The 26,732-nt window shown below is 39.8% G+C and overlaps 1 protein-coding gene across 11 annotated transcripts in view; it reads right to left on the bottom strand.

Moving 5' to 3' along the window:
• The window catches only part of MICAL2 (microtubule associated monooxygenase, calponin and LIM domain containing 2), a 197,590-nt gene that overhangs the window by 159,613 nt on the left and 11,245 nt on the right, over positions 1-26,732 (bottom strand). For all 11 annotated transcript variants that reach the window (XR_012668904.1, XM_075129422.1, XM_048855594.2 and 8 more), the window contains exon 2: positions 6,726-7,083. Coding sequence is in view for 10 of the 11 variants with exons in the window: in XM_075129422.1 (XP_074985523.1) it covers positions 6,726-6,989 (264 nt within the window). In the remaining variant the exon portion in view is untranslated. The remainder of the gene's footprint in view (positions 1-6,725; positions 7,084-26,732) is intronic.

The raw sequence follows: 26,732 nt of genomic DNA, 5'->3' as shown, positions 1-26,732 counted from the left end.
GATTTGCTTAATCTACAGTGCATTCAGTAGATGTTTCTTAGAGATGAAAAAAATCCACTCATGTACATGAGGGAAAAGAGTTATTCAATGGCATACACTGTGGAAAGGAAGAAACAAGGGCCTGGCAGATAAAATTGCCCTATTTTATAATTAATGAATGAAAGTGGCTATATTATGAAGACACAGCTAGATGTTGGTATTCTGGTTAAGTCACAAGCCACTCCAACTTTACTTATGATTTCTGAGATCAGACCCTCTCAACTGATTCATATCCTGGTCCTATTAATAATCCTGCATACACGCACAATGTTCTGCATATATCAAATTTGAAGTCAAGCACTGTAATAATAAGCTGAGTGTTTACTGTACCTACTTAACCAAAAGAACTGACAAGTGTGAGAATTCACTTGTTTCTATATTTTTTACACCACCAGCAGCAGCAACTTCCACATAGTGATAGCATATTAAATTACACGGTTTCTATACAAAAAGAATATGCAAACCTAGGAGAAAGTAGTCATTAACACAAGGAAATGGTTCAAAACAGTTTAATTTTCTAGTGTAAATAGTTAATGAGAAAATGTGAAATAAGCTCTGGCGAGTACCTAGTACTGATATGTAGGCAGCACTGTTCTCTCGAAGGAAATTTTTAGTAGTAATAGTTTGTTTTTTTAAGTATCCCTTATCTTTTAAGCAGTCAGATCATGCTTATATGACTGACTGGGAGGATACGTCTGTGTCAGTTTATGAGTTCCATTCGGGCTTTCTGAACACCATGTTGTATGTCAACCTTCATTTTTAATGAACACTTAAGTGAGGCTTTGAGCATTTATTTGGTAGCAGGAACTTGGCACCTAGTACAGAGACTATGGGCATGTCTACATTGCTGTTCGGGGATGTGAATATCAGTGCGAATGGAGTGCTGAGCTGGAACTCTCCCATGTGGGTGTGCGAACTAAAAGGTTCCTACCTCATATGGAGGACTATGTTAACGGGAATTTGGAGCCTTTTAGTTCATGCTTGCAGTGTCCACCTAGGGGAGTTACAAATTAGCACCTTGGTGCTCAATATTGTTCAGACCCCTATTGTCCTAACTGTGGGACAGCGTAGGCACACCCGGATTCTGGGAAGCTCTGACTGGATCAAGGGCCATCATCACTGAATAGTTCCACTCTAGTGAAACAATAGGCTTGCTATTAGCAGAGCCATTGACTGAACTACTCTCTGCCCAGAAGCTGAGGGAGCTAACTTTGGAGTGTGGATATTTCCCAGTGAAAGAGGGGGGTTGGGGGGCGGGGAGGAGGAGGGCGGGGGGGGGGAGAACAGAAAAGGTAGCAGAGGCTATTTTAAAAAAAAAGAGGAACAAGCTCTAAGCAAGAGAACACTGCAAGTGTTGCCTGGCCTATGGATTCACTCCGATGAAGTGAACTGTAGCTCACGAAAGCTTATGCTCAAATAAATGTTAGTCTTTAAGGTGCCACAAGTACTCCTTTTCTTTTGGTGGATACAGACTAACACGGCTGCTACTCTGAAACTAGGGATAGAGAAGACACTAAAAGGCAGTGGGAAAAAATAAAAAAAAGGAGGAGTACTTGTAGCACCTTAGAGACTAACAAATTTATTTGGGCATAAGCTTTTGTGGGCTAAAACCCACTTCTTATGCCCAAATAAATTTGTTAGTCTCTAAGGTGCCACAAGTACTCCTTAGATTTTTTTGCTGATACAGACTAACATGGCTACCACTCTGAAACCTGAAAGGACGTGGTATCAGGAGTGTGTGTGTGTGTGAGAGAGAGAGAGAGAGAGAGAGAGAGAGAGTGTGTGTATTACTATGCTTTCCTATATTGTCCTATGTTTTCGATGCTGAAAACAAAATTTTTATTTTTGTAATCCAGGTGGATTATGTACGACAGGAGAGTCAGGGTAGTAACTCCATAGTTAATGCACTCATTATAACATTACACATCTGGGAAGGAGAGAGAGAAGCAGTTTTTTATTTTATTAAATAAACATACAGTATTTCTAGCATCTGAAAAAGGTTCTAGCCTGAAATGTTGTGTATGGTGTTTCCTTAGAGTAGAGTTTTTTTATTTTGATTTCTTTTGCAAAGTTTAAGGTTAAATGACTATGTCGTTTTTGAGATAGGTGACTGAAAAAGTGGTTTTTAAAGTGTGAAGAGTTTTCAAGTCCTCCCAACTTTTGAAGTCCTTCCTTTTACTTTAAAAACTTCAAAATAGAATTTGACATGATTCTTAAATGACAACTAATGCACAGGATTATTACTACTTAATTGGAGTGGAACATTCTTTAGGAAATAAGAGCTCATATTTTTTATATTTTTCCATGTATATCAGTACACTACACAATATAGAGGAAATTACAAGTCACTTAAGTGTGTCGAAAAGGTTTGTGCAGCAAACGGACCTTGTAAGCACTGTGAAAGCGATGACAAGACATTAGGTAAAGTGGCCAGTTTTGATTTTGTAAAACAAGGATCAAAGGTAGTTTAGACCCTGGTTTTATCTCAGCCACCAAGGACTGCAGAAGATTTTGGGTAGTTGGATAGGGTATAAAGCAAAATGTAAAAGGAATCTCAAACTATGATATTGGTCAGTGTGTTCACCAAGGTTACAAGTTCAGTTAACATAACCAGCAAAGCTGCTCGGGGCCTCTACTTAAAAATACACCCTATGGATGTTCCCAAACCCACAGAAAAAACCTCTAAGGTAAATATAAGTAGAAGCTCACCCCCCCACCCCCCCATCTTTAAAAAACATATTACAAATTAAATAGCATTCCTTAAATTCTAAATTTCCTTTCAGTCAAATATTAGTTCTTACACCTAACTTAATGTTGGCATCCTTTTGTCCGCAAGAGATGGTGGGAATTGCAGCCTATGATGTAGATGGTTTGCAACGTCCCATGTGACTGAATAGTCCAGACCAAGATTTGCATGATCTTTGGCAGTTATTGCAAACGTAGGTGTCTCGGTTGGGAACTGCTTGCTTCCTGCAGGCTCTTTACATTCTTCAAATGGGCAAATTTACCAAGTGTGACAGCCCTGCTCAAGCAAGTACGACTGCGCTGGCTGGGCCATCTGAGTAGGTTAGAAGACGGACGCATACCCAAGGATATGCTATACGGGGAGCTATCAGAGGGAAAAGAACAACAGGATGTCCCAAGCCTCGCCATAAAGACCTTGAGCTCTCAAACAAAATTGTATTTGCAAACAGCCACTTGTCTAACTTTTGGGGTCTGATGAAATATGAAACCATTAAGATTTTCATTCCAACTGATCCATTGCAACCAACACTTTTCCATATATAACTGTAAGTGGAAAGTTTGGGCCACATTCTACGCTGTGCAATACACAGAAGCTTACAGTGTTGCATGAGATGTAAGAAGAGGAAGGTGAATTTGGACCACCAAGCTTAAAATGTACAAAAAACTCCAGAGCCATTATTCAACTACAAATTCAGAGCATAGGTGAAAGTCACAGGTGTTTGATGATGGCAATTTGTTGGTAGCATCAACAAAGCTAACAACATACTAGTAAAAAGAAAAGGAGTACTTGTGGCACCTTAGAGACTAACCAATTTATTTGAGCATAAGCTTTCGTGAGCTACAGCTCATTTCATCGGTTGCATCCGATAAATTGGTTAGTCTCTAAGGTGCCACAAGTACTCCTTTTCTTTTTGCAAATACAGACTAACACGGCTGTTACTCTGAAACATACTAGTAATGAGTCAGTATATTTAACCATTAACCTTCTCTATTGTGCAATAGTATTTTTATTGGATATTAGTATTTCTGAAAATGACTTATCTATACTTTATCATGATCTGTAAATAGGACTGTCAGATTGCATCAAGGAAATGATCAGAGAGTCTGCCCTCTTGTCTGAATGTGTTTCCTACCATTCATGTGGCACAGATATGCTTTCACAAGAGACTATGATTCATATGTAAGGAATGTTTGCTAGATATCCACACTAAGCCTGAAGACCACAGTTAACATTTTCATTTGCTGCAACCTCCAGATTCATTCTTCTCACATGCAGTCAGCTCACTTTGATGAGAGTGAATTATAGGTCTTGTTATGGTAGATAATATAAAACAAATGCAGATATATCTTCCTCCTAAACACACCCTTTTGTCTATGATGAGTTATCCTACATTTATCCATAACATTAATACACACAAGTCCATTAGTTTATACAAATATTTATGCCCCATAAGTACAAATAAATCCTTATTCCAAAGCATAGAACTAATACCACAGGAGGCAGATTAGACTCTTCGGTCACAATCCTGCAAAGTTTTACACAGGTGCTTAATTGTTACAAATTGAGAGTGCCATTGACTTCAGTTTGACTTCACACAGCGTGTGCCATTAAGCAAATGCTTAAGGCTTTGCACGACCAGGGCCTTGCACTGTATGTATGGGCACACTTCAGAGACGGGAGCCATGCTCTCCCTACGCTTTACACATGCCGTCAACACTACCTATTTTCTGCTGCTATTATCTTCTCAGGCTGACATCAGAAACTGGGGGTGAGGGAATGGGGAAGGGCAGGGAGAGAGAATAACAGAGTACAGTACGGGACAATTATTAACTGCCAGATGCTTTTCCCCCCACACAGCCCCCCGCCCCCCACTCCTTCCCTTTCCTGACTATACATTCACCATGAAGTTGCTCACTGACATATATTCAAGAACTCTTTCAAAAGAACAAAGAGAGGAAGGATAGGAGAAAATGGAAGTGACAGGGGAGGAAGGGAAGGAAAAAAGCAAACAGAGGAAGAAGTGGAAGGCAGATAGGAAAGTGATGAGGAAGTTTTAGTGGTCCAAAATCTCTTGGTTCTTCATTTCCCAGAGAGGCCTGCAGCAGAGATATTTCAAAACTTTTTTTTTTTTTTTTTTAAAAGAGCTTATCCAAAAGGTAAGTTTTACAAACAAAAACAGGAGCCCTTACATGCATTCCAAGTGATTTCAGAGCCTTTTCTCCCAGATGCTTTTGAAAAGCCCCTGTTCTTTAAGGAGAGTGAAGGGGGTAAAAAAAGCCACACTGCCCCTTTGCAGAGATTACAACTATGAAATTCATGATGATTTCAATTTATGAAACCCTTCATGGTTTGGAGTCCTGTGTATATTTTATACCCTGTTTCTCCCCTGTATTCTACTTACACAAGTGTCAATAACCCCTAGATTTGTCCATCTGAGGGCTGAGAATTCTCAACAGATGACCAATCTGGATTTCATATAATTTATAGCTGTAACTCAGCAATAAAACTGGGAGCCATATTTATACAGTCGCAAGTGAGCTACTCTAAAATGAAATATAATCGCCAGATAGACAGAGTGGCATAAACTGGTTAAAAATAAATCTTTAATATAAAACTTTTATACCAGCATTTATACTCACTGGAATCCAATGGTTTCCAACAGGTCTTCACTATATCTTACTAGAAACAGAACATCAACATGCTGTTCACAATCACACAGACTGCCTCCTCTTCTACTCACAATTAGGAATGTAAAATATTCAACCATTAACCAATAAGTATTAGTCTTACTGTTAATATATTGCAGTTAATCTTTAAAACAGATGGGTAAAATAATTTCATGACATTTCACATCCCTACTTGTGCTGTCATTCCCTCAAGTTGGCTGCACTCCCTGCCGCCACGTCTGAGCACACTGTGTGCATTAACAAATCTGCCTCTTCCCTATCTGCATCCCACTCCCCAGCAGCACCCAGGGCAGAACAAGCCAAACTGCCCTTGCATGGTGATGGTTCTGGAGCCCGGGGCAATCAGAACACGTTGTGCTCTCAGGCCATCAATACCGGCTACCAGGGCTGGGTGCCTCGCTCCCCACCAGGAGCCAGTACAGGGACCCCAACCGGGCACATCCCCTCCCCCACAAGCATGGGCCCCCTGCCTGGGGAGCAGCCACTGCCCCTCCCCCCCCGCTGTCCCGATCCCCCCATGAGACTCTGCTGAGCCCTGGACACCATCCAGACTCCTGCCATGTGGGCAGCCGCTCAGAACCCAGGCCTCCGCTGGCTGCTTCCACTGGATGTGACTGGCTGAGGGGGTGGGCGGCGCTGGGCACTCGCCACCTCTTGGCCCATGGTACGGACAGGGAGCTGGGCAGCAAGGGGCACGTGACCAGAACTATCCAAAGTCCCACGACACACTGAGGGAGACCGGGTCATGTGACGGTGGAGACTGATGTCACCATGACAGGTTCTCCCTGCCACCATAACACTCCTGGATCATGGAATGGTCTCTCCCATTTCCCACCCCCACCTCCCATCACCAGGACAGTGCGCAGGAAGGGATGGTGACAGGGTACCAACTAGGGATGTAAAATGGTTAACCGATATCATTTTAATAGTTTAAATGGGTACTTTTTAAAATGATATTTACATCCCTACTAGCAATCATGTAACATCAGTGGGAAAACTACTAGAATTGTTTGTATGCAAAAGCAACAATAAGAAGGTATTTAAATATTGATGTTTACTATTGTTTAATAGCTAGAAACAAGGAGAGTCACTGCCACATGACAAGCCAGATCTCCAGGTTCCAGTAAGTGCTTTGCAAATAACCACCACTCCTTTGCTATGTAAGAAAATAGTTTATACTATGCAGAACTGTTTATCTTTAGCGGCAAAATTTGTTCTAAACTATAAATTAGAAATTGAAGTTCTCAGCTTACCTTAGTGTTCATACAAGATCTTCCTCGCTTATATTCTTTATGACTTACTCTTTTATCAAGCTTGTTCCACAAAGCTTTGGCCTTCCAGCTGGTTACCTTTGACTTCAATTTAGTATAGAAATTTCTGTAGTCCAATGGATCTAGTTCAAGTTGACGGGTGAGGATATTAAAGGCCTGAATGGTACCTTTGCATGTTGATGCTTGTACAAAATTTTCAAATATCTGGCCACCTTGGCTGTGCTTTTCATCATCGTTTTCCCCCATGTTCTGAGCAGTATGTGTAGAAAGGACTAAACTTGAACTGTGGTGCTCTGATACAGGTGACCGATATTATCAAGTACTTCCAAGAATATTATACCTAGAAAAGAAAGTCAAATTAACATATTTTCAACATAATGAAGATCAAAAATCTACAAGTCATATTTAAAACCAGCTAGATACAAGCATGCAGAAATGAAAGGCTCTCTAAATGAGCCAAAGTGCAAGATAAAGTTAGTAATGGCATCAAATATACCAACTGCAGAAATTATAAATAAAATTATGCCACCTCTGCAATGAGGATGTTGTGAAGGCCAAGACTATAACAGGGTTCAAAAAAAGAACTAGATAAATTCATGGAGGAGAGGTCCATCGATGGCTACTTGCCAGGATAGGCAAGAATGCAAAACCATGCTCTGAAGTGTCCCTAACCTCCGTTTGCCAGAAGCTGGGAACGGATCACTTGATTATTACCTGTTCTGTCATTCCCTCTGAAACACCTGGCATTGGCCGCTGTCAGAAGACAGGATACTAAGCGAGGAGGACCATTGGTCTGATCCAGTATGGCCATTTTTATGTTCTTAATGCTAGGCATCAGTTTATTTCATAATGACCCTTACAAACATCCTTAAACACTCTAATGCACTGGTTTCAAGGACAACTCATTCTCCCTAAAACGCTATCACATTTGTCTAATGACAATCATTTTTGGCCTTACTCTACTAGCTAGCAATTGATACCTTTCTGAAGGCTTCACACACAGTAATTCCTCAGAAGCATCCCTCAACCATAACTGTAGTCAGAGCCTTGTATCTCTGGGAATTGGCCATAAGTCAACACTACATTATTTTAAAGATGTCCAATTACAGCTAGGGCATTAGTATACAACTAATCCAAAACAACCTAGATTCAGCATGAGGAGCCTGTTCATCTTGTCATCAGTTGCATGCAGAAAACATTTAGGATGACTGGAGCATCACGTCTTGTTACTCCAAAACTGAAATTCCAGGAAAAAGGGACCTACTCCACTCTTCCAACCCCCATATGAACCAAGCCCAAATGAAAAAGAATCTAGTACTCTCCAGTATAAGGGAGGTAATTGTTATTTAAAATGCACATTGTTATTTAAAATGATTACATTCACGTAATGAGTAATTAGTGTTTCTCATGGTCAAACCACATGCAGTATTTAGGACAACTACTATTGAGCTGTGAGAAGAGAAAGCTACTCTAATTAGTGTACATTTTAAAGTACTAAAATAACTTTGTAGGGCCACTCCCAGAGCCTACTTTAACCCCTCATTCTGAATTTCAGACACTCCCTGCTAAAGTCATCCCAGGTCAAAAGATTTAGATTCCCAAGTTCTTATTTTTCCCCAAGAGAATTAAGATGGATTATTTAGCTGCTTACAATTGGCGAGAGCTTACCTGGACTCAAATCCAGAGTTTTAAGTGGGGCCAGTCATATTCCGTTTTTCCTGCTATTAAGGAATTACCTACCATTCCAAACACAATACCAAACTGAGGCTTGTTTAATCTCCCACATAATTTGTTATTTTACTTGGACCCCCATCAGTTGGCTTTTAGCTTTAAAATAAATTGTTAGAAGGGCCTTTCCAGATACACTTTTAATTTAACATTGTTCACAAACCATTCATTCTCTACCCACGTTTGCTTCAAACGGAAAGGGAAGCCAAAATAATCAATGTATTTAAATTAAGAGGAGACCCATCACATAAATCTTGCATTCTTTCAACATGAATGAATATAGGCAACCTATAAAAGCCTCCTGTGGGAAGAAACAGAGAAGCATTTGGAATGCTTACATTTTGTGGCCATGCTTAAAATAAATAACCTTTACTTTTACATCATTCTGTTGCCATTTTAGGGTATAATAAATTTCCAGTGTTGAGAGTTTGTACCTTTTCTTGGACCTAGTGCCATGATTAAATACTTATTGCCAAGAATATGTTAGGCAATTTTGTTTTCCAGTCTGAGTTCCTCATTTGTGGTATGTTCCCTGTTCGTTTGTGAAGGGCTTCATGAAGCAAAAAAACAACCTTTCCCTTGCTTCGTCTCTCAGGGGCTCTAATCTTGCCCGGATTGAGTGCTTCCATTCCCATTCAGCACCTTTGAAGGTTCAAGCCCAAGGTGATTAACTGTTAACTTCTCAAAATACATCCTCGATATATGAAAGTCAGCATAAGGAAATGAGTGAAAAGTAAAGGAGGAGTGATATAGCTATAGCCACCCACTTAGGGCACGTCTGTACTTGCCATTTAAAGTGGAAAAAGTCCCCTTTTGCGCAAAAACCATGGGAGCGTCTACACTTGCCAATGACTTTTTGTGGTGAAACTCAGAAGTTTCACTGCAAAAAAAGAAAGCCACCTCCACGAGAAGCGTACAGCTCTTACCGGTGATGCTTTTGCGGTGACGTGCAAGTGAAGACACATTCTTCCTCTTTACAGAGCTTTTAGTCTCTGCAGGATATCCCACAGTGCCTAGGTGACCACTCTGGCCAGCAGCTCTGCTGCTCTGACGCCAGGTAAACAGACATCCACCCCCCATAAAGCCCCGGAAACTTTAAAACTCCGCTTCCTGTTTTCTTGGCAAGTGCTCATTTATCTGGCAAGGTGACAATGCCTGCTCTACAGAGAAAACGATCCCCTGCTTCGAGCAATGCTTGGAGCTGATCAATGTTTGGGGAGAAGGCGGCTGTGCAGGGTCCTAGGATGCCCTGCGATCACCCCTGGCCTCCCTTCCCACAAGGCCTATCATCAAAATGGAGAAAGCTGCACTGTGGGATAGCTGCCCTCAGTGCGCTGCTCTCATCGAGGCTAGACATGCTGCAAATGTAAACATTCTCTGACGCCTGTGGAAGTGAGTACACAAACCAGTGCTTTTCTTTCACCAGTTCACTATCACCGTTGACAGCGCAAAAATTCTGCAAGTGTAGACATAGCCTTAGTTTCATTCAAAGGCAACTTTAAATTTGCTGGCCTCTGCCAGAGTTACAGTTTCCTGCAGCAAAAACTTGATAACTTCAGGAAAAAGTCTGTCACTGGGGAACGGTCAATGTGCCAGCATAACCACCAATAACTCCTTGTCCGAGCCAGGATATCTGGAAGAAGCCCTTCCACAAGTCAATATATCACACCACCCACCAACACTTTCATACAGCACTTCAGAGCACCTAAGCCATTAGTGCTTTTTGATTTTCTAGAGGGCTCCAATTAATCAAAAGGAAAGAGGCACTTTCCTGCCTTCCACTGACTCTTGGCTCCTAGCAAGTAGAAGACATCAGATCTAAGAGATATACAATAAAAGAAAACAGAAGTTTGGTGCGAGGCCCATCTAGAGAGCTTCCTTGAATTGGGGGAGCCTCTTATAGCCAAGAGAGTCCCAACCAAGTTTTGATTCCATCTGACATTTTTAGGGTTGAGGAGGATCTTCCTAGTTCCTCCTCCTTTTATGCACTCATGGGCTCTTTGTCACAGTAACACTCACTCCAGCTGAAAGGGGCAGGATTCTAGTCTAGTCTTCAAGCGCCAATCCATGGTATTGCACACACTGGCTGAGTTGGAATGTCAGAGGGTTTTAATGTGGAGGAGGGGAAGGCAGCAGTGGCAGCAGTGGGGGGGGGGGGGTTGTTGCCAGTCTTGAGTGGTATTTAAGCATCCTTCATCCAAACACCATGTGACTACAGCATGGCTAGGGATCTTCAGGAGGAAAAAGAGGGGAAGGAACTGTGGCAGATGGGACTAGTCATTCTATGCAGCATGCCTCCTTCTTAATAACCACTTGGAAAACTCCCCTCTAAAAATGCCATCAGATAAGCTAACAACATTTACGTACCCTCTATGCTTTCTACCCTCACTTTGCAAAGGAAAGGGGAAGAGGAGGAGTGTAAGGCATTGGCAGGGTAGTGGGAGCCAGTGGCAACGTGACTCAAAAAGAAACCATGCTGTTGAGGAGGAGATAGGATATCAGAAACAGTACAAATAGGCAGCCTCTTTATGCAGACAGAAGGACTCCTGTTCCTTCACATAGCCTTGAGTAGAAATCGGGAACTCCGTAAGGTGAGGCTTGCCCATTTTCCCGACTAACTCCCTCCACCCCCTTTCTGTGGGGCGGTTTCATAGAAGGAGAGCCTTTAGGCTAGTCAGTCAGTTTCCAAAATAATCCTAAAACTATTTAATATGGACAAAGTGAAATCTCAGCAGAGACATTTGCTCACTGGCTGAATTTTTTTAATTGTGTCAGAGGTCAAGTTCTTCACAAAAGCCACGATTTGTGGTTTGACAGACATGAGGCGCAGGAGACTCTGGTTACTGTGAATTCCAGATTGCTACTGAAAACACCATGGCTCTATTTTTGGCATAAGCATTATGTTGACCAATGACAATGATGGAGAATACACAGAAGAGGAAATGCTGATGCTCTCCAGACAGATTGTTCTGAACATTCACTGCTATTTCACTGGGACACTGCACATGTTGAGCTCTCCAGAAATGATTCAATGAAGTCTTCAGAGTAACAGTCGTGTTAGTCTGTATTTGCAAAAAGAAAAGGAGTACTTGTGGCACCTTAGAGACTAACCAATTTATTTGAGCATAAGCTTTCGTGCTGTAGCTCATGAAAGCTTATGCTCAAATAAATTGGTTAGTCTCTAAGGTGCCACAAGTACTCCTTTTCTTCTTTCAATGAAGTCTGTCCACTGGGGCTGAATGGAATAATTCCTAACCACAGATAAATGCATCCGATTCAGTACCATCTAAAATGCTTTTAATGATTTAAGAGGAAATAAATACAAACTCCACCAGCGTATAGGGAAATATTTGATTTCAGACTTTCCTTGTGCTTGGATGTATCACCACTTATAAATTTATGTTTTTAAAATGCAAATCATTCTGGAGATGAAACAGAGTTGAAAGCCTCAAAGGCACATGTTGCTGAAATCTTAGACTATAGTACCCAAGTGATTCTGGAAACATTAAAGCAGATAATTGTGTCTTTACCTAGAATAATATAAGCGAATTTAAAGGCTTACCTAAATATCATGCCCCCAAAAGATAAATTTGGGGGCACGGTAATATTTGGGAATGAAAGTTTGGGGTTTTGTCTGCTGTTTGAGGGTCAGAACCTCCACTGAACTGCATAAAAATATAGGAGAAATCCACACCAGAACTACTTTTATATTGCTCTGTAAAAATTAAATAGTACTTTAGTTTTATAAAGATAGTGCGTTCAGAGTTTAAAACTTATCTTGCTACTTAATTTTTCATTGGGGGGAATAAAAATCATTCAAAAGCTGTCTGTTTAACACGAAAAATTATTTCTTAGTCAGACACATTATGTTGCTCTCTTTTTAATATTTGAGAACATACTTCTTGAGTGGATCGTAAAAAGATTAAATTCCAAGTATTTCAATACCATTAATCCTGATTCCAGTTTCAATAAAGCCCTAATTCTTCCATGCTTACTGAGAGTAAAGTTCTATACTGAGACTTTAATTAGGCACACAGAATACAATGAACTTATTGTTTTTAACCTTAAGCAAACATTATCAGAAGCAAAGGAATAGATTCTGCAACATTTGTAGTAAGCATTTACTTTGGCCTTTCTCCACTTCTACTTTTTTACAGGACGAGCCACTTCATTTCTGCTCTAACTGGGCCTGTTATATACTGTGATAAGCATAGGACCAGGGACAATCAGCAACTGCTCTGAAAAGCAATTTCTCTTGCCTGGCTCATGAAAGTGTGAAAGCTTAGTACCATTACAATTAGATTTGCAAGTGAAACTGGCAGCACTACAGGGTTTCTAGGCTTTCCACATTAGTTTCTACTTATGAGACATTTTGTTTTTATAGTCACTGTTTTAAATAGAAATATTTATATTTAGAGGAAAACAATGATTCCACCGCGGGGGGCTCCCCCCCCCACGAACCGTCATAATAGAAAGGTTTTTTTTAAAAGAGTTATTCTGGCAATAACAAAGCAAAATCTTTCTTCACTTCAATTAGAAAGCTAATTAAAATACATAATCCAAACTGCTTGAAATATTGTTTACTCACGGCTCTGAATCTGTGCACAAGCCTAAAATTCAACAATAACTAAAAAGGTTTCTGAACAAAGCCTCAAAGTTTTCTTCCTTTATTAACAATTGAATCGGTTGGTTCATTTCTTTTTTTGGTTGGTTAGGTTCGGATTTTTGTTTTGTTTTGTTTTTTCATTTTTACAAAAAGCTGACTTACACAAAACTCCTGCAAAATAATTTTTGTGGTCAAGTATGGAATTCAAAACAATTCCTACCAGGACACTCTGTGCTTATGAACTTACAAGGTTACCGAACATGCTATCAGCTTGCTTTGTTGGAGTTATGTGAGACATTTTAAACACGGACCTTCCAACAAGTGCTGCTCTCTCCAGTTAACCTGCTCCATCTGGAATCAACAATAATAAAATATAGCTAGAAGCATGTGCATGAGTGTCTACGCACCCATCAATGCTTTTCAGTGTACACTTGCATACCTTCATGGGAAAGACCTCTTCAGTCTACTAAAATTCTGCAGATTTATTAGAAGTAGCATTTTCATTTATTTTTATCTACAAACCTAGGCACATTTCACATATTTGATATCCAGCTTACACTTAGTGCACACCAATTTATTTCTTCACACTATCAAACCAGTGCTTCCAGTTTTATTATGAGAATATGGAACCATACACGTAACCCATGCCACCACAACGTGGCTCTTTGTCCCCTCTAGTGGCTAGGTCACATAAGGATGTTGGAGTCTGCTATTGCATCCAAAATACTGGATCCTGCCCAGTTAGCTCAGTCAAAGCCGGGTACTTTATGGCTTGAGCATAAAAAGGACTAGGTCTATAAGCTCAGACGCAGAAGCGAACTCAGAAACCTCTATACATGGTTTAGCCACCTGAGGGAGACAAAGCCACATAGCATTAGCATGATTATACATGGATACATTCTTGAAATCTGAACAACAATCAAAAAGAACCTGAACTTGCAAACCATCATTCATGCAAGTAGTGCTGACCTGCACAAGAAATCCTATCATCCTCTGATGCAGGCCCAAATATTGCATGAATAAGGATTTGCAGATGCAGACCCAAATATTGCAAGTGAATCCAAATGACAAAGTACAATTTTCCCATACCTCCTACACAAAAGTAAAACTTAATAAGTATTCAAGTTGCTGTATATTTCAGAGCAAGCGAATGTGACACTTCATTGATCCTATTGTATTTCTGGAAAGTTTAAGCTCTGTTAGCTTTAAGTTCAAACATTTGTACAACTAAGTTCTTCAGTTTTGTGATGTCAGCACTACAGAAATAGTTGCCTCTGATGCAGATCTGGTCTAGTCCTTTTTATGTTGGAAGCCAAGCTTTGTTTTATGCTTTATCCAAGACACTCAGCAAAGACAACTGAAGTTAATGGTTACTGTAGCAGTAAAACTAATAAAAAAAAAGATTAAAAATAGCCTGCATGTTAAAATAAAGCTAACCACCACCCTTAGTGAAATTTTGCCCAATTTTATTTGTCTGGTATTATGGAGTCATATGGTGAGCACTTTCGAGATGAATAGTCACTCTATAGTCATTCTTTCAAATTCGCCCTAAATTAAAATTGTTCCCAAGTGTAATCCTCAGACAGAGTCATAGAAACATAATGCTGGAAGGGACCTGTCGAAGTCATCAAGTCCTAGCCCCTGCTTTCTGGCAGGACCCGGTAAAACTAGACCGTCCCTGGCAGGTGTCTGTCCAACCCTTTTTTTAAAAGCCTCCATTGACTGGAGATCCCACAACCTCCTTGGAAGCCTATTCCAGATCTTAAACTACGCTTATAGTTTAAAAATTAATCCTAATACCTAACCTCAGTCCCCCTTGCTGCAGATTCAAGGTAGGACAAGAAGTAATGGGCTTAGAGGACATGCAGAACAAATGAGCACCAGTCTCTTTATAGCAGCCGTTAACATATTTGAAGACTTATCAGGTTCCCCCTCAGACTTTTTTTCTTAAGATTAAACATGCCCAGTTGTTTTTTTTTTTAAAAAAAAACTTTTCCTCATATGTCAGATTTTCTAAACCTTTCATCATTTTCTGTAGCTCTCCTCTGGACTCTCCAATTTGTCCACATCTTTTCTAAAATGTGGCACGCAGAACTGGACACCACTCCTGCTGAGGCCTCCCCAGTGACGAGTAGAGTGGGACAATTACCTCCTGTGTCTTACATACGACACTCCTATTAATACACTGCAGAATATTTGCTTTTTTCCACAACTGCCTCACATTGTTGATTCATGTGAAATTTGTGATCTACTATAATCCCCAGATCCTTTTCAGCAGTACTATCACCCAGCCAGTAATTCCCCTTTTGTAGTTATGCATTTGACTTTTCCTTTCTACATGGAGTTTGTCTTTATTGAATTTAATCTTGTCGAATTCAGACCAATTATCCAATTTGTCAAGGTTGTTTTGAATTCTGATCCTGTCCTCCAAAATGCTTGCACCCCCTTCCCAGCTTCGTGTCATCTGGACATTTTGTAAACAATTCTCCATTCCATTATCCAAGTCATTAAACAAACTACTGAACGAATATCACACCCAGGACTGACCCTGGGGAACCCCATTACACCACATTACATTACACATACCACATTACATTGCTGATTGTCCCTGGTCCTATGGGGAACACCCTCCCACTTTGACAGTGAACCGTAACTACACTATGAGTAAGGTCTTGCAACCAGATGTGCACCCACTTTACAGTAATTTCATCTAGATCACATTTCTCTAGTTCATTTACGAGAATGTCCTGTGGGACTATATCAAATGCCTTACTAAAATAAAGATATATTACATCTACTGCTTCTCCCCTCCCTCATCCACTAGGCCAGTAACCCTAAAGAAGCAAATGAGATTGGTTCTACATGGTTTGTTCTTGACAAATCCATGCTGCCTATTCCTTATAACCCTATTATCCTCCAGGTGCTTAAAATTTGATTGTTTAATAATTTGTTCCAGTATCTTTTCAAGTTTTGAAATTAGGCCGACTGGCCTGTAATTCCCTGCGTCCCCTTTCTTCCCCTTTTTAAAGACGGGTACCCAGGGGAAGAAGGGGACTGGGCCCAACTTGGCAGAATAGCAGGAATAGATTATAGGAGTTGCTACGATGGAGAAATCCATACGTCAGCTGCACAACAAGTTGGGTACATTCAGGGAAGTCTGGAACTATTTTCTAGAAAAGAGAAACTTAGCACAGGTGGATATCCTATATTAGAGATTTTCAGGCATCTCTCTCATGTAAACACCACAAAGAACTTATCAGTGAAAGAGCTCTTCAACTGAAGAGAACTAACACTATTCAAAAACCTCACATACATGTAAAGTACACACACACTTGTACAATCAAGCAGCCTTGATTAGAAGCAATTAGTAACAATTAAAATATATACATATAAATGTCAGCTTCTCTCCAGGGAGCTCCAGAAACAGCACAAGCACATACAAGCCTGTGTAACCATGTATACCAGACTAACTTTGTCTACTAGTAATGTAATTGAGTAATAACACTAATGTATATCATGGCCTACTCTATATAAGTTTTCTGGTAACCCAGTGAAATGCAACTAAAATCTTAAGATTTGGTTTTCACAATTAATAACTTCACAATATTAAAACATTCCCTTTATGTTTCTAATATGTGTACACACATTTTAAAGTTAAATTTTCCAAGATTTTATATATATATATATAAATATATATATATATATATATATATATTAAGTCTTATTAAAAAGAATCAGTAAATGAAATAAGAATCTGTACAATTTTGAAAGCCTGAATACAAAAGCATTATCAAACCATGATCAATAATTTCAAGAGTTATTGATTTTTAAAATGTATATACAAAAATATATTAAACTTGAATGTTGTTTAGACTTGTTATAAAAGAATGAAAGTTAACATGTTTTAGCGCTGCTGTAGTGGCACAAAAATGAGATATAAACACTAAGAAGTTTATGTTGCTGTTTTTCTAGGTTAAAAACAAATGGGAGGAGGGAAATTGCAAAAAATATATTAAGGACCTATATTAAAGACACAGGAAGCAATTTAATAAAAAAGTGTCCAACAAGCAAATGTACATCTTCTAGCACAATATTCCTGTTATTCAATGTACATTATATTATAAATATATTGTCACTGAAAACAATTAAATGGGACAAACTTAAAATCTAGTGAGAATCCTGGCTTGTTTTCCCCTCAAAGTATGTAATCGGTTTTAAAGATTCAAACTCAAACATACAAACCATCAGAATGGGCTGTTTTTACAGAACATGGCTTTTGCAGTTTCCTTGCTGCTCTGTTGAGGGGTGATATGTCTCAGAAAGGATTCAGACAACTGTAGAGATCACTCAGAATTTCTCACACCCATCACTAAAGCAACTGGACACCTATCATCATTAACAAACAGCAGCTGCCAGCTCCTAACACTATGGTATCTCACACCATACTAGAGTGCACCCAGAGGAGCAAAGGGAGAGCTGGAGTTCAGAAAGTGGGAGGTAGCTTGCACTGCCTGGTGGTTGTCACTCAAGTCTGACCCCACCCACAAGCAGCTAGCTGCTCAGTGGATTCCATGCTTCTACCACTCCCTTTCTATGTCTAAGGTAGGAGTTCTCAAACTGGAGGTCGGGACCACTCAGGGGGTCACAAGGTTATTATAGGGGGGGTTCACGGACTGTCAGCCTCCACCCCAAACCCCGCTTTGCCTCCAGCATTTATAATTGTGTTACATATATTAAAAAGTGTTCTTAATTTATAAGTGGGGGGGTCGCACTGAGAGGCTTATTATGTAAAAGGGGTCACCAGTACAAAAGTTTGAGAACCACTGGTCTAAGGGCATAAAAATAAGGCCAAGGGGAGGGAGATGAAGTTGTGAGCACAGTGAACATCTGACCTGCTGGGGAAGAGAAGACTCATCCAATCCAGAAGCTTAATATCCACTCTTACTTTGGCATCAAGAGACAGGGCAGCAGGGGATTTGGGGGAACAAAGGTACATAAGATACAGCAAATGCTGGTCTTTCAACCCCTGGGGGTAGATTTAGGATCCAATGAACCCATGAAGATTAGATCCAAAGATCTAACAAGGGTCCCCCACAACCTGAGTAAGTTACCCTTGGCAACTGGGGAGCAAAAAAGAGCATTGGGGAGGATTAGGCCAGTAGCACTGCTCTTCTCTGTGCCTGTTGCTCCCTACAGCCATAGAGGAGCAGCTGCCAGCCATCTGGCTACCACCAGTGTAGACTAGGGGGAGGCATAAGCTGGAAAGAGATGATCTAAAATGCGGCAGTGAGTGTTAGAGGTAAGCAACCCAAGAGTCGGTTGTGGTGACCAAATGAGGAAGAGCCTTCAGTGCCTGAATGAGCAAGGTTCAGGACAAGAAGCGAAACATTGACAAGTTTCTCATTTGTTTCCTGTGGGGGGTTTGAAGTCGTCGTCACTACTGGATTTTTAAAAAAGCATATGGAGTGAAATCCTGGCTCCACTGAAGTCAGTGAAACGTCTCCCTACATGGGTGTGTTTTTTTTGGGGGGGCGGGGGGGGTTGATTCTTTTCCCCACATAACACATGTATGACAAGAGCAGTGGTTGCTCAGCACCTCTGGAAGTCAGACCATTTTTAGTTAGACACACATACATGGATTAATTGCTTACATTTCAAAATCAAGGTCTGAAAACTTTGACCTCGGTTTAACCTATTCAAACTTTATAGAAGTTAGTTATCAGTATAAAAAGAACTTACACCAGAGAGAAAGAAAAATCAAACATGACACTTGGGACTGAAATTCCACCCTCTTTCTCAACTATGCAACCAAATGAAGTTACTGAGGACAGAACTGGGGTCTTGAATTTCCAAGATTTTCACTGAACTGTCCAGAGTACCTAAATGAAGATTTAAGAGATAACCAGATCATGTATTTGGTTTTTTAAAACATTTCTGGATTATCTAATTCAAGTGTCCCCAATTCACTAGACAGATTTCAATAATTCGACTGATAACTTTGGTATCACAGTATCTTAAAATATATTTTCCCCTTTGATTAACTTTTTAGATTTAAATTAACATGTGAACTTTTGGTTACTATCTTATGTTACAACAATTACTGTTAAGCCCTCCTCCCCCAAAGGGAGATGCTCCAACAGAAACAGTTTATAATGGCCTTTCCAGGGAAAGGAAACTGGAATAGGATAAATCCAAAGAGAACTCTTTCATGGCTCTGAACTTCACTTCTTAGACTTTGTATGTTGTGCCCCATGGTGGCTGCGTGCAATATACCGAGAAATTTGTCCAGAATTTTTGAAAATAAAACTTTAAAATGAACATTGTTTTAGTGTTTATATATTCACTAATCAATCCATTTCCCTACAGTCAGTCAGACTTGAAAGTTTATCTGAATCAGAGAAATGCACGGGAGTCTCAAGCATACAGGAAAGGGGGAGGCTCTGAGTTGTTATTCTTTTTTTTTTTTCTTTTTTTGGAGGAAGTGTGTCTTTGGTTCAGTTGCATCCAGGTCCCATTTCATGTCAACCCACCACTGACTCCTAGCCAGAAAATGCCACGGGGGGCACAGAAGCGGGGCCAGTCAGAAGACTACTAGGGAGTTTTCAGGTGGTGAACTGCACCACAATTTTTGATGAGGGCCTCTTTTGTAAGCTGGAAGGAGAGAAATGTCACCCACCTGCATCAACCAGTGGGTGGGGGAACTTGATGGAGCCCATGTCCCCTCCCCACCAATCGACAGAAAGCTGAGGCACAAAACAAAAAGTCTCTAAAAAAAAAGTTATGATGAAATATGACAACATTTCTCTGGAAGTAAAAGAACTAAACTATAACAAAATGCTAGTCTACTGACATTATCGCTTTCATGGGGCAGGTTGACAGTCAGATTTAATCAAGTCCCCATGCATCTTCTACAACATGGAAGATCGTATAAGAAAAACATTCCAAAATGCAGACAGAACTATTAATAAATCTTGCTCATAACTGTTTATCATCACACATTCTAAACCCTGATTGTACGAGTTTGTTAAGATCGGTTAAATTTGCTGTGCTAAAAATATTAAAGCCAACAAGAAAAGTAGTTTCCAAGATTTTTCAACAACTGTCTTAAGTGCTCTTTTGCAAAAAATCACAGGCACTTGTTTCCAATTATCCAACAGACCTAACAAAATGTCTTTGAAGGAAACTCAAAAGAGGTTATCTTCAGATCTTAATAGAAAATAAACCATGGGTCTGTTTGTTAGCAAATTCTTTTTCCACTGATTTCTGAACAACTTTAGCTTTTATTTCCCTGAGTTTATGAAGGTACACCCACACTAGCCCTGCCTGCATTCCTGAAGTACACATATAACAAGGTGGTATGTAAACAACTTTTAAAGGAGATGCTACTTTTTCCACTGTCTTTTATACCTAACATTCGCTTTAGTGCAGAGTAGATTTGATTTAAAACGAAATATCTGGCTGGGAAAACCTGATTTGTAGGCTGCCAATGTCAAAATATCCATAAATTCCCAGAAAAGCCTACGTTAAACTAGCATTAAGGCTGAGTAAATATCAGTAATTCAGGGCAAAAAATCAAAACAAGCATTAAAAACCCAGGAAGTTTGGAGCTAAGGATACCACTTAAAAGAAATGTAAACATGTTCATGTATAGAAACACTCAGTTAAAGTAGTTTGGGGGCCTTAACTCTGCCTACTAGTGATGCCATGCAATAATGATGTAATTGTAATGATTGCACAATAGTGTTTGCTTATTTTTAAAATCCATACAATTTGTTCTTGTTTTTTCCCCTCATGGGTCACTGTGGGCAGAGGTAAGCTTGTTTGGATGCCTTAATTGGATTTCTATACCTTACTATGTTTCAATTTCTTTTGAAAATACATGAAGATCTTTGGGGCAGGGACCATCTTTTGTTCAGTGTTTGTACAGCACCTAGCACAAAGGAGCCCCAGCCATGGACCAGGACCCCAAGGCATGCCAGCACAAATAAGCAAATAATCGTCTTGGCAATCTGCACTTCTGCTGTTTGGCAAACATTTGTCAATTATGCATTGCAGCAGAATATACCTTCTTTATCCTTGAATAGGGGACGTTCTCTCTCAGGCCTGGTCTACACTGGGGAGGAGGGAGGAAATCGCTCTAAGTGACGCAACTTCAGCTATGTGAATAACGTAGCTGAAGTCGACGTAATTAGATCTACTTACCGTGGTGTCTTCAGTGTGGTAAGTCGACGGCTGACGCTCCCCCGTCGACTCCACCTCCGCTTCTCGCTCCGATGCAATACCGGAGTAGACGGGAGAGTGCTCTGCGGTCGATTTATCGCATCTAGACGCGATAAATCGACCCCCGCTGGATCGATCGCTGCCCGTTGATCCAGCAGGTAATGTAGACAAGCCCTCACTGTCTCACCAAAGCCACGCTGTCACTAAGCCTCTACTTTATATTGTAGATCTCTACTTCTTCCATATACACATCCCACAATTTTAAAGTGCGCCTCAGACTTGTACAGGCCACACATACCTGGCTCTAGCCCAATGGTTCTCAACCTTTCCAGACTACTGTAACCCTTTAAGAAGTCTGATTTGTCTTGTGTACTCCCAAGTTTCACCTCACCAAGGTGGGGGTGCGCTGGAAAACAGAGATCGGCTGAGAGGGGAAGGGGAGGGAAAAAAAAAAAAAAAAGAGGCCTCTTGGGATAAGCCTGTGAAAACATTAGAAGCCACATTCAAAGTAGCCCAGATTCCTTCACCACATCCTCAGGGAAGAATAGTACACACTGCTTAAAGATGCTTGCATTACTCTGTCACAAAAACAACCCAGAATGGCAATAAGACTACCTGGAAGTGTTTAAAGATGACTGGTTATTAATTTCTCCACTTTTTCAATATTATGGAAGCCAGACTTCAGACATGACACAGGATATTACTGAATTGATCTTTCCAAATGGGATTTTTGTTTTAAATATGTGAAATATTTCAATTCCAACAGTATAATGCCATTGCTACCGGCACTGTTGCTAGCTTTACTGAAGAGAAATCACAATTGATGGGTAGCACAGTGCAATAGGAAAGCAGTGTTGCCTTCCAGCACAGAAGTTGCATCATGAGATGAATGAAATTACAAGATTGGTCTCCTACTTTTTAACTGCAGTTAAAAGCTGTTTGTTTCAGTGCTCACCTCATTGTTTCACCCTCCCCCCCCCCCCACACACACACGAGTGCTGTTCACCTGCATGTTGACAAACTAACTTCAAGGAACCAGAAGTATTTTTCCTCAGTGTTTACTCAGCCTGATAATTGAACACTAGCAGTCAATATTCAAACATGTGAATGTAATAAAGATCTGAGAAGGAATAGGGAACAAGTTTAATGGGAAACTTCACAAGCTTTGAAAGCATTCAAAATAACTGTCTCTTTTGCATGTAGCATCAAACTACTGATCAAACCATTCTTAGGGCATCAAAATTCTACGTAGTATTACTGAGCGCCCAGGACAATAAGCAAAGCAAGAATAAATAAATAAAATAGTGCACTAACACAGAGAAGGTGTGAGTAAGTGGCAAAATTTCTGTAGTGCACTCCTCAATTGGGTACCCTGGAAATGGAGCCAGAAGTTTTGATGCTTGCAGAATTCAGATGTTTATTTGCTCCAGGGGGTATAATAGAGGGAGTATGTAAACCTGCCCTCAGTGACCTACACTAGCTGATATGAAAAAGGATACAATTCCAGGCCTTTGCACTGGTATACCAAATTCTTGATAAAATAGCTTCCCAAGTACTTGAGCAACAGTTTCTCTATCAATGATCCTGATTAATTGTCATGGCTGACCAGGGTGGGTTTGATTTTGGGCCCAAGGTTCAGATCAGGACTGAGCTGAATATATATATATATATTTTAGTTGAGGATATTCAATGACAAAAAACTCTTCTAAAGAAAGCTCATCAGAGCCCTTGCTGGCTGCCTTTAGGATATGCCACAAGTCATTTTTTTTCTTTTAAACTAATTGGGAATCATATTTTGCTCCCCCACTCATTTCTGCATCTTATACATCTTCCATTTCCCCCTCTCCAACCATATGTATTAGTTGGGATATGATCCCTTTTGTAGAGGAGGTAGCTTGTCAGAGAGATCTTGGCTCTTCCCCAGCACCTAGGATTATCATCAGACGAGACATCATAATTTGATATCTTTAATATTTGCTAGTTTTTATTCTGTAGTAGTAAGATGGCTTGTGATAAGTGCCCTTTAAAGTACACTGAAAAAACTGAATGCATCCGATGAAGTGAGCTGTAGCTCACAAAAAAAAAAAAAAAAAGCTTATGCTCAAATAAATTTGTTAGTCTCCAAGGTGTCACAAGTACTCCTTTTCTTTTTGCGAATACAAACGAACATGGCTGCTACTCTGAAACCTGAAAAAACAAACTGGTTCAACAATGAAAGTGTTATATTGGATTAAGGCGACTAGACACAGTAGCAGTTAATAACCACATCACGGAAAGGGATTTATTTCTACTTTTCTAAGATTAACATAATGGCATAACATACAGATAATGAGTTTGTTGTTTTCAATTTGTAACAAACAGAAGATGCCAAGTCTAAAAAAGTGGGGAGAGTGGGGGAAGAAATCAAATTCTAAGCTTTAGTCACAAGTTGCCACTACAATCTCTTCTAGTGTTGCCCTGTAGAATTAGTGTGCTACTTTGAACAGGTCAGAGGACGCAAAAATTGGGAGAGTGGCAAATAATGAAAAGGACAAGTCTGAATTGTTTGGTGAACTGAGCGTGAGCAAACAATATGCATTTTAATATGGCTAAATGCAAATGCGTACGTATTGGAACAAAGAATGTAGGCCATACTTACAGGATGGGGGACTCTATCCTGTGAAGCAGTGATTCTGAAAAAGTTTTGGGGGTCATGGTAGATAATCAGACTACGATGGGCTTCCAGTGCAACGCTGTGTCCAAAAGAGCTAATGCGATCCTGGAATGCATCAAAAGGAGAATCTCAACTAGGAGTAAAGAGGTTATTTTACCTCTGTATTTGGCATTGGTCCAACCGCTCCTGGAATACTGTGTCCAGTTCTGGTGCCCACAATTGAAGAAGATTATTGATAAATTGTAGAGGTTCAAAGAAGAACCCTCAAAAATGACTAAAAGATTAGAAAACATGCCTTAAAACGATTGATCTCTTTGAGTCTATTTAACTTAAAGAGAAAGTTAAGGAGTGACTTGATTAGTCTGTAAGTACTACATTGGTTCTTTAATCTAGCAGAGAAAAGTAGAATACAATCTAATGTCTGGAAGTTGAAGTTAGACAAATTCAGATTGGAAAGAAGGTGTAATTTTTAACAGTGAGCATAATTAACCATTGGAACAAGGTTTACCAAGGGTTATGGTGGATTATCCATCACTGACAATTTTTAAAATCAAGATTGGATGATTTTCCTAAAAAGTATGCACTAGGAATTATTTTGGAAAAGTTCTATGGACTGTGATATAGAAGAGGTCAGACTAGATCATCATAATGGTCCCTTTTGGCCGTATAGCCTATGAACTGTTTGCACAAGAAAAAAAAAAAGATTTGTGTAGATTTTATTCAATATAGATTCCTGGCTTCTGATATTTCTCATGAAAAATTTAGATCTCCAAAAGGAAAGGTGAATGTAGCTCCGCTTCCTTTGTCAATTGGTCTTTATCTGAATGCTGTTCTGTGAAGGGACTGTCACTTTTTAAAAACTTTGCCTTTACTTGCTTAATCAAATCCAGTAGAGAAAAATGTTTACATTGTCAATGTTAGTTTCTATTGAAAATACATTGTTTAAGCTGCAGTACATCAGTAAACTCCTTGGATTACGTAGAAGACAGGGAAGCTCCCCCTTATGGAGAGTTTCAAAAATGCTCCTTCTTAGAATCCTGATGGAATCATCAGAAGGAAAAAACACACAGCTTTCCTTCCCCTCCATTGAAATCCAGAATGGATTACATTATTGCAGGCCCTAAGCTGACAGTTTCACAACAAAATATCAGACAACAGGCCAAGCCCATGTGGGAAGGAGAATGGTTGGATTCAAAGCATGGGATGTGTCTTAGCATGTGACAAGAGGTATAATTTGCTCATTACAGAAACAGTGTAATTAAAAACTAAATTGTAATGAAGGCTTTCGTGAACTATCCTGTGTTGTCATCTCAAAAAGACAATTTGAAAAAAGGGACAGCTACATATTGTATGCCACAGGTCTAGTCTAAAGTACTGGTCAAAACTGACACATCAGTTGACATCTGGTAGACAGACCAGGTAAATGAAACAGTGAAGGTAAAAACTTATCCAGAAAGTTTTTATTTTCTCCAAGAGCAGCAATATTTTTCTCTCTCTTACACACGTGCGTAATAAAGTTCAAGGGTAGGAGGCTAGTGCACTGGCTGCAGTGCAGCTGATCAGTCAGACCTTAAGTTTTAGCATTGTTTGTATACTACACTAAAACAAAAACAAAAAAAAGCTTGTGGCCTCTTCATCAGAGTAGTTTTAGTAACTATACTAGTATGTGCATCTGAATGAAATCTTAGATGCCAGCTTCAAATACACTGCCTGCTATTATGTGCCTTTGTTTACCTTAGGAGTCAATAGTGTTTCATGAACTAAGCAAGGAGATTCTTAAAATGCTTGTATAGTTGCGTAACAGTCAAGCATATATAGATTAAAAACTTCAAAAGCTCCAAAGTGATTTAGGAGCCTATATCCCACTGGAAGTCTCTTTGAGTTAGGCTTCTTTGAGAAGTTTACCTAGTATGTCACAAGACAGAACTGTGCTTGAATGGATGAAAGAAAATTGAAAATGGAAATGTGTTTCATGTTGATATTGCATTCTGGAATTACCTGTTTCGTCCATTTGTACATTAAAACAATATTCCATTGGAAAAAGCTGACTCAAGAAATATTCTGTTAAACACATGCTTCGGTCACATATTTTAGTTAATATCAAGTTGCACCCTGAACCCAGCTTTATGAAAGTGTGCTGTAACACACACAAAAAGAGAGTCTCCACTTATCTAAAACAGATCTGTCGTTCTTTTTGTTCAGTATTAATGCATGATGAGTGCTCTCTAAATGGGAGATGTAAATTCTCTCCCACTACCCCAGCTGAAGTTGTTCCTTTAAGTATATACATTAATCATTTGCTACTCAAATTAAAAACAAATAATGATGGGTGGTGGTGGAAATCAATGCATTAATTAAATCAAACACAAGCTAGCTACATGAATGCATAGTGCCATGTGTTTAAATTCAAAGTGAATGGAAGCCTTCAGAAATTACTGACTGCTGGATTTTTAGAAAAAAGGCATTTCATAAATTTGAGATATAAACACATCTTTTCACCTACAAATCCTGTACCTCTTTCAGTCAAAAGTAGTAAAAACTCCTCTCACGGATCTTAGTGGTACAACTTTCGCCCGAGCAAGTGTAGATCAAGCTTTTTGGGGATCATCCCCTCCCATGGAAATACATGCAGGATCCCCATTCTTGTGTTTCTCTCCCCATCATTCTACCAGGACATGGGGATGATCACAAGTGGAAGTTTGCTCTCCCAGGGAACAGCCAGTACTTGTTTTGCCCCAATCCTGCATATTCCCCAATCCCCATGACAGTTCCCAACACAAGG

Source organism: Caretta caretta, chromosome 6 (assembly GCF_965140235.1).
Source record: "Caretta caretta isolate rCarCar2 chromosome 6, rCarCar1.hap1, whole genome shotgun sequence".
Taxonomy (NCBI): Eukaryota; Metazoa; Chordata; order Testudines; family Cheloniidae; genus Caretta; species Caretta caretta.
The sequence above is the reverse complement of the archived record's forward strand: the minus strand, read 5'-3'. Positions and strand labels throughout refer to the sequence as shown.